The 8850-nt window shown below is 37.5% G+C and overlaps 2 protein-coding genes across 2 annotated transcripts; one reads left to right on the top strand and one right to left on the bottom strand.

Moving 5' to 3' along the window:
- Positions 1 to 2013: 2013 nt before the first annotated feature.
- LOC107495005 (uncharacterized) lies at positions 2014 to 3323 on the top strand. The gene is made up of 2 exons (XM_016116035.3): positions 2014 to 2178; positions 2268 to 3323. The coding sequence occupies exons 1-2, from the start codon at positions 2129 to 2131 to the stop codon at positions 2728 to 2730; spliced, it is 513 nt and encodes a 170-aa protein (XP_015971521.1). The 5' UTR covers positions 2014 to 2128; the 3' UTR covers positions 2731 to 3323.
- A 276-nt stretch (positions 3324 to 3599) lies between these two features.
- On the bottom strand, positions 3600 to 6572 carry LOC107495068 (uncharacterized). The gene has a single exon (XM_016116138.3). The coding sequence runs from the start codon at positions 6437 to 6439 to the stop codon at positions 3812 to 3814; it is 2628 nt and encodes an 875-aa protein (XP_015971624.1). The 5' UTR covers positions 6440 to 6572; the 3' UTR covers positions 3600 to 3811.
- Positions 6573 to 8850: the final 2278 nt, after the last annotated feature.

Raw genomic sequence — 8850 nt, 5'->3', positions numbered from 1 at the left:
TATCTCGCCTTTCTCATCCGATGACTTTTTCTTTTCTTCCAATTTCAATACTGAACACTGCCGATAAATAGAAGAGGAACAGTTCCAATCCCAAACATGAGAGCACTAGAGTTGGGGTGCCATTTTGAAAAGTGAGAAAGTGAGACTGTGAGAGTGAAAGAATTTGAGAGGGGTGGGATGGATTCAGACAGCCTAGAAAATTTTGGTCATTTTCAAATGGTTAAATTATACGGTCAGTTCCTATACTTTTACTAAAATTGTAAATTGGTCCTATTGTCAAATATGTGCAGCTTACATGTTTAAAATAAAGAATATGTTGAGAATATTTTATTAAATCAAACACTTTTTGAACGGTGGGGATTAAATTACAAATTTTAATTCTCTTTAGAGACTAAATTAAAATTTTTTAAATTATAAAAACCAATTTCACTAAAACTAAAAGTATAAGACCAACTTTGTAATTTAATATTTTTTGACCAAAATTTGATATAAAAATTAATATATCTAACAAAATAAAAGGTTATGGATTGATTGGATAGGCGATTAAAATTTATTAATTAAGAATTAAATTTTTCAACTAGAAATTTTTTAGAGACGGATTTAAAATTTTACTCTTTAATAAATATATTAAAACTTAAATTTTAGTTATTTAATAAAAGTTTTTATTTTTTAAAAATATTTATAAATATGATACTTATTAATCAAATCATCAAATTATTTACCTATTACAAGATAAAATCTAAAAAAAATAAAAATTATTGAAATGGAATTTAAACCCACAAATTCATAAAAAATATAATTATAATATGTTGACCAAATAAATTATAAAGATTTTTATTCTATCACATACATACACGCTTCCAACTCCTAAGAAATAATTTACTAAGTAAATTTACATAAGCCACACTCTTAATTAATGCATACATAACATGTGCTACAAAAATAAAGCCATAATTAGTCATGATAGTTTTTTAAAATTTCACACTTAACATTTAACTATTATAATAAATTAAGTCATTGTAGTAGTTTATTTTCTATTTTTAAAGTTTTTTTAAAGCTATGATTGAATTGTGATCAAGATTTGGTTATTGGAGAATAAGAATCCCCCATCTTTTCACTCTCCTTATCCTGTTAGCAAGTAAAAGGAAGTACCAAGGAAACTTGGTCCAACCACTAGAAGAGTTTCGTGCCGCAAAATGTCCTAAACTTTTGACTTTTTATATATCTTTACTACTCATTTGGAATTTTCTTCTACATTTCCATTTCTACCGTGTAAATAAATAATTGCGGTACTTCCAATCACACCACGAGTTAAGTATATACAAAGTTTGACAAATAATAACTTGACATTGAAAATTCACTTTCAACAAGAGAAAGGGAATGAAATTCGTTAGTGATAAGGCAGATTTGGTTAGTTAAGTTGGTTAGTTACTAGTTAAGGCAGTTTTAGAAAGTTAGAGAGAGTGCCACTCTGACACTGGTTAGTTAGAAAGCTGGTTAAGTTAACCGACTTAATAACCATAATAGGAAAATTATCAACGTTGGAGAAAAGGTTGCTATTTGTCTTGTATAGTGACACAATTGGTTAACTGACTTTTTTATCACTCATTTTGCATTCAATTAAATCAAATTAAAAATATATTTATTTATAATTTCAATCACTGCATCATATTTAAGCCTTTTCTTTTCTCCATCTCTCCAACTTGTTTTCCCATTAACATGTCAACAAAAAATCGAAGTTATCTAACAAAAAAGTAGGGCTTTTTACTGTCAAAAGAAAAAAAGTGTTGTAACAAAGTCAAATTAACTGACTAAAGTACATTGGAACAGGTGAAACCTTTCCTATAATATATACTTGTAAGTTGCTGGTTAAATTAACTTACTCAGTTTAGTAATTAGAGTTGTGTTAACCATAGTTAGATGTGATCATATATATATACACTTGTAAGTTGCGTTAATCAGTGTATGGTTAACCATTCACTTGAATCCATATTCTGTTTTCTCCAAGTTCACTTTGCAACTATACATATTCACACCGGAGAGAAAAGATAAAGATTCTCAACTATAATAAGTTCACTTTGCCTCATCATTGCAGATTTCTTCAGCTTTCAACAAGAGAAAGGGAAAGATGATGCCAGATAGTGAAATTCATCCAAGGAGTCAAGAATCAGTTGAAAGGTTTGTCCCTTTGTTATGTTCTTCAAGTTCATCATTTTATAATATCACAACTTTTTATGAACTTAACGTATGCATTATGTGTTTTCCAGTCAAGCAAGCTCTTACCAAGGAGCGAGTTTCCCGTCCCCATTGAACGGCGTTGTAATCTTTGTCATATCCACATTAGGTGGATACCTCCAAGTTCGATTCCAATCGAAGAACGTGTCGCCATTCGAAGAACACTACCAGATTATGTGGGCAGCTTCTATGGTGCTATCCCTTTATTCCATCATGTTGATTGGTGAATTCAATCTTGAGGTACGTAAACATAGCTTCGTTTCGATTGCGAAACGCTTCACTGTGCTTATGGGAGCTCTTGAGGCTGTGTTGCTCACTATAATCATAATGCCCTGGTTTGGGTATTTGAAGTTGGTTCTTTGGAGCATTTGTTTTCTGAAAGCAACATTGGCTTCCTATGAAGAAATGTGCCAATGTTTTCATCAGGTGTTTTCTCAAACCGTTGATACCATAAGAAGCTATTTTAGCAGAGAAGAAAAACGCTTGCCAGTCTAGTGTACCATTACTATTGCTAGCAACATGAGGAAACTTTAATATAACAAATTACACCAATTTATTCGTTGATAATTGGTTACTTGCACGTTGGTTTTCTAGTTGGCTTGATGTTCTTGCATTATTAGGTTATATGTGGAGAAAGAGAAGTAGCAGCAGATTAAAGAGATGTGTTGTTTATTGTTCTGGTCTAGAACTACCAACAGTGATAAAAGGGAGTTGAGAAGGAGAGTCACTAATCAACCATCACTTTAGAGCTGGATGGGAGTAGTGTACCTTGCAAGGATTCCGACAATCAAGTTAGTCTTTGGTGACGACTGTTTGATTCCGCCTTATTTTGTGGGATATGATTCTGACTTGGGCGTATAGGTCCCTAAATAGACCGTTTATTTGCATCCTGGCCCAACGTGGAAGTTGGTCGTAACATTTATGTATAGGAATTTTGTCAAGAGATTTTTGTTTATGTATAGGGATTGAGGGAATGGATCTATTAGTTGAAGTCTTTAGTTGAAGTCTAATAAACTATGTTAAAGAATAGTTTTGTATTGTTAATTGCATATTTTTTGTAATTGAGACAAATAGGCGGACAAGAGTTCAATAAAGGAATGGGATTGGAGAAAAATACTTCCCCAAATAGGTGGCTACTTGTAATTTCACAGTTGTATTACAAATCATAACTTTTAGGTATAATTAGATATTTATGTAAAACATTAAAGATACATCAAATCATATCATTGTTCTAATCCAATAAGGCAGCACATCATTGCAAGGAGAAATGGTAATGAAGTGCTTCAAAAACAAGCCTGGTGGCGAACATAAAACCGATGCTATGGACTTATTTTAATTTTTATGAGACTTTTCCAAAGTAATAATAAGTAAACTGCCTTGAGAGTCGCAGACGATTTTCCAAGAGAAACCATGATAGATTACATTTGAGCCAAGAACTTTAACCTTTGGATGCTTAATCTCATTTTCGTACAAATAAGACTATACAACCTAAAATATCAGTTTGACAAGCCTAGCACTTGCAAATTTGTTACATTTACACAAAAATATGTAAACCACATTCAATGTAAAATAAATACTATCTAACACATTCAACTTGCAAGGTTAAATCCTTGATTCCAGCATTATGCAATAAACGAGAAACTTGAGACTTTGCAGACACTTTGTCACTGTCTGTTGACACATGTAGATGAAGTGTCCCAACTACATCTGTGTTTGTTAAGCTCCATACGTGAAACTTTTGAATGCCAGAAACACCTTTTATCTTCACTGTATCAGTTAACACATCCTTGAGTTCATGCTCATGCGCCCTTGGAACTCTCTGGAGCAAAATTTCGGCCGAATTTCTGAGTAAAGGTATTACAGAGGATACAATTAAAACTGAAATGAAAATTGAGCAGGCGGGATCAGCAACAAGCCATCCCTTGTACTTTATTAATAGGGTAGATATAACGACGCCAACACTCCCCATCGTGTCTGCAAGAACATGCAAGAATATGCCTTCCATATTGTGATCAATATGGTGATGGCTGTGCTCTCGCTGCTCCTCTGCTTTAGTATATGATTCCCATAGCTCTGAATCGCATTGTCCAGTAGAGTTCACTCCTTCACAATGAGATTTGGCAACATTGATAACATCCAAGCAGTGAGCAACTGAAGCTTCATGACAATGGTGGTTAGCATGGTGATGGTCATGATTATGATGATGTTCGTGTTGATGTTCATGGCAGTTGGTGTTCTCATGATGCTGAATGCTCTGAATCCCATGACTGCCTGCATGACAGTCGCCCTTCACTGGATGATTGCAGTGATGGTGATTACCAGAATCACCATCGCATGAATTTTCTTGGCAACCACCAGAAACGTTAGTTCGCTCTTGATTGCTTCCATGTATGGCATGGTGATGATGTTGCTTACCATGGGAATGGTGGGAGTGATGAGTATGTAACTCTGAGTGCGAGTGAGAGTGAGAGTGAGAGTGAGAGTGAGAGTGAGAGTGAGAGCATGATCCAGACCCTCCATGGGCATGATGATGTTCCTCATGAAAGAATATCAAGCCAATCACATTGACTAAAAGCCCTCCGATAGACACAACTAACAAACTACTCGTTGATATTTCTTGAGGATCCAATATCCTCTCAAAAGACTCCACCACTATCAAAGCTCCCACAAGAACAAGAAAAACAGCATTTGCATACCCCGACAGAACCTCAAACCTTCCGCGGCCATAGTAATAGTAATTATTTGCAGGTAAACGAGATATATATGAAGCATACAGCCCAATGGCCAAAGCAGCACAATCAAACAACATGTGACACGCATCCGATATCAACCCAAGACTATTACTCATAAATCCTGCAACAAATTCCACAACCATATATCCAGTGTTGATCAAGAGAAAGAGGGCGATTTTCCGCGATTTCCTCTCGCTCAAAATATGCCTAATAGGCTTCATAATCATATCAGACAAGAACTCCGAGGACTCCTCCCTAGATCCAGCAAAATCATGGCGAAAAGGATCTAAGTCTCTAACAGCAATGTACAGCAATAAACCACAAAGCAACAAACCCCAAAGCGAAAGTTCGGGGAAATAGAAAAGCTGCAATAATAATATACACACAAAAGTGACCAAATACTCCCTCTGAGTGTCCTTAGAACTCACCAGCTTCTCATCATTGGTGTAATTCTCACTCAAAATCACAGCGAACGCAACAGTATTAACCAAAGGCCAAGCCAAATCTCCAAAGGAAACACTATCTTCTTCAGATTCAAACACGAAAAAACTAACTAGAGCAGGAACAAGAAGCACAATTGTAGTGAAAAACAGAGTAATTAGCCGTACCCGTTTTTGACCTAGCTGCCTAATCGTTCCCCAATCCATCGAAATTCTTTCGTAACAACCGATAAACCCAGCCACAAATGGAAGCAGCATTGGCCAAATCGCCACACAGCTTTCGCTCGGGAGAATCATCTTCCCCAATTTGTTTGACAAAGGGAAGCACTCTTCTTTATCCCAACCAAAAGCCAGCATAAACAATCCCAAAATCAGAGTTCCGAAGCCACGCAATTTTCGCCACCGGTTCCAGTTCTGAGTCCTCCGCTCTGCAAAGAACCGCGCTGCCACGGTCCCGGTGAACTCGGCGAGGATGGTGGCGGCGGTGCCGCAGTAGCGGAGAGCCTGGAAGCGGAGGAGAAAAACAAGAGCGAGAAGGACTGATTTTGCGACAAGAAGCCTCTGCTGAGAGTGTGTTAAAGAAGAAAGCGCAAGAAGAGGCTGCTTCGGTTTGTGTTGGTTGAAAGGGTCTAACGAATTGGAAGAAGAGAAGAAGAGAGAAGAGTGGGACGAGAAGAGGGAGAATGAGAGGGTTAAGAGGAAGGAGAGGAGGGAGAGGAGGAAGGAGAAGGGGAAGAGGGAGAAGGAAGGGGAGGAGCGGAGAAAAGGGAGGAGGGAGTAGAGGGAGCGAAGGGAGAGGAGGAGGAGGAAGAGGAAGGAGAGGGACGATTTCGATTTGGATGAGGATTTGAAGGAGGGGATGGTGGAGAGACGGGTTTTGGATGGGGTTGCGGTTGGGGTCGATGAGGAAGAAGTGTATGGGAACGAAGGGTAGCGTGTGGGACTGGAGCTGAAGGTGGTGGGGGAGGTGGAGCGCGGTGGAACTGAGAGGCGATGCGGTCGTTGATGATGATGGTGGTGGTGGTTGGCCATGGTGGGGAGAGGTTCAGTTCGTAAGTGGAGACAAATGGAATAGAGGGAAAGTGACAGTGAGAGCCTGAGAGGGGACGATCTGATCGGATGCGGAGAGCTTAGTACAAACCTATACTGTAAGTCTGCTACAGACTCTCTCTCTTACCCGGCTAAATATGAAAAAAATTAAGGTTTAATTACTCTGGAGGTCCTATAATTTCACCGAGTTTTTAATTAAGTTCTTATATTTTTTTTTTAATTGAGTTTCTGTATCTTTTTTTTTTCAATTAAGTTTCTGCCGTCAATGTACTGTTTGAGATAACATAATATTCTTCATAAAAAAAGAATATTTTGGTAATTAGCTGTAGAGGCTTGGTGAAGTAATCTGAATTTTTTCCTAATACTCAAATAACCCCTCACATTTCATTCCTAAAAAAAAAAAGAAACCCTAAGTTTCTCCTGTCTTCTCTGTCTCCTGCCTCCGTCAACGGCGTGTGTGTCTGCCATCGACTACAACAAACGGTTGTTGGTGTCCCCTCCGTCGCCCTCTTTCTGCACTGGGTCCTTGTGCGTTGTTGTTGTCAGAGGTCTTCTCCACGGTTTGTCCGGCCAAGGCGTCTTCCTTCTGCCGCGGTGAAGGCCCTCGCCTGGAGTCACCGTGCCGCACGTTGCTGAGCCTCCGACCACGTCTCTGCTCCATCTCTCTGCAGTCAAAGTTTCTGCAAGTAAGTGACAAAGAAAAAATCCTAATTTTTTCAGTGTTAAAAGTTGATATTTGTGTTATTTTTTTTCAAAAAAAAATGGCATTGTTTGACTGTTGTTGCTGTGATGGTGGTGCTTTAAATGGATTCGACTTCTATTTTTATTAAATGGATTTTGCTTTCAATGGGAGATTTGTGAAAGTGTAATGTATGCTGATGGTTTCAACTTATGAAAGTCTAAACCTTTTTTTTTTCAAATTATGTGATTGAATGGAGCTACTATGGCATTGGATGATGAATTTTCTTTATTCTTGAATGTTGATTGTTGTGGCTGTGCTGATGTTACTTTAAATGGATTATGTTTCTGTTTTTAATACCTGTCGGGATAGGGGACTCGGATTTTACCATAGATGGTGGCAAGTTTCATGATTTAGGGAACGGACTAGAATATTTGGGGAAAAGGTGTTGGAAGATATGCATTATGAGCTCGATGAATGGAGTTTGCAAGAAATAGTTAATGAGTTGCAAAAGTTAGGGTACAAAGGGAATGCCAGGATCTGGTATTGTGAACCAGGCTGTCAATTGAGCTCGGGTCTCAGAGAGTTGATAAGTGATGGAGATGCCATGAGAATGGATAGGTTATTAGTGTCGTAAACTGTTAAGCATTGCTCGGTGTATGTTGTTGATGGCTGTAGGGAAGGTAACGGTGTTGAGATATATTCGAATGATAAGGACTATGTGCCAACTGAAGTTGTGTACAATGAGAGTGGTTTCGTAGAAGTAGATGTTGAATGTGAATCAGAAGCGTCTAGTGAGGAGGATAGATTTGATGACAGTGCAGACGATAGAGACCACGAGGATCATTTTGGGTTTGACGTTGAAGATGAAAATGATGGTGGAGTTGGAAATGCTTTTGGGGGATTTGATGGCCCTTTAAATAAACATGACAATACTCAAACTGGTGGTGTTGATGCTGCTGTGAATGACGCCGCCGTTAGGGATGATGTTGAGGTTGGAAAGATTTTCGAGGGTTATGAAACTGAAGATATTGATAGCTTTGAGGGAGATTCGGATGATATGATTAAGAAGAGAAGATATCCTAAATACAATGAGGCTGAGATGAATAGGGAATATGTATTTAAAGTGGGATTGGAGTTCAAGTCATTTGGTCAGTTTAAGGATGCTATTAGGGAGCATGCTCTGTTGAATGGAAGGGATATTAGGTATATCAAGAATGATAAGGTTAGATGTAGAGTGGGCTGTAGAGGAAAGAAAGGGAAGTGTAGGTGGATGGCGTTTGCATCCAAAGTAAAAATATTGACTTGAAAAGACACAAATTAAAAATATTTTTGGATTTTTAATAATAAGGACAAACCAAAATGCAACAAGAATCAAATAACAATGCATGTAAGACACCAAACTTAGCAGTTTGTAAACTACTGACACTAACAAAATGAAAATGCATATGAGACACACAAAACAATCAAGTCAAATTGAATTCAAAGATCAGAGCAAGTAAATCATCAAGAACATCTTGAAGATCACCAAGATACATGAATGCATGCAATTGACACCAAACTTATGATGAGACACTAGACTCAAACAAGAAATATTTTTGGATTTTATGATTTGTAAAATTTTTTTTTTGTGTTTTTCGAAAATTAAATGGAAAAAGATATCAAAATTCTCAATGAGAATTCCAGGAATCAGTGCAATGCTAGTCTAAGACTC

This window comes from Arachis duranensis, chromosome 6 (assembly GCF_000817695.3).
Source record: "Arachis duranensis cultivar V14167 chromosome 6, aradu.V14167.gnm2.J7QH, whole genome shotgun sequence".
Classification (NCBI taxonomy): Eukaryota; Viridiplantae; Streptophyta; class Magnoliopsida; order Fabales; family Fabaceae; genus Arachis; species Arachis duranensis.
The sequence above is the reverse complement of the archived record's forward strand: the minus strand, read 5'-3'. Positions and strand labels throughout refer to the sequence as shown.

What these genes read in the sequence shown, in the direction of transcription:
- LOC107495005 (XM_016116035.3), top strand. Translation starts at nt 2,129, where the DNA reads ATGATGCCAGATAGTGAAATTCATCCAAGGAGTCAAGAATCAGTTGAA. An exon ending in AGTCAAGAATCAGTTGAAAG is followed by an intron (nt 2,179 to 2,267) that starts GTTTGTCCCTTT and finishes TGTGTTTTCCAG; the next exon opens with TCAAGCAAGCTCTTACCAAG.
- LOC107495068 (XM_016116138.3), bottom strand. Translation starts at nt 6,439, where the DNA reads ATGGCCAACCACCACCACCATCATCATCAACGACCGCATCGCCTCTCA.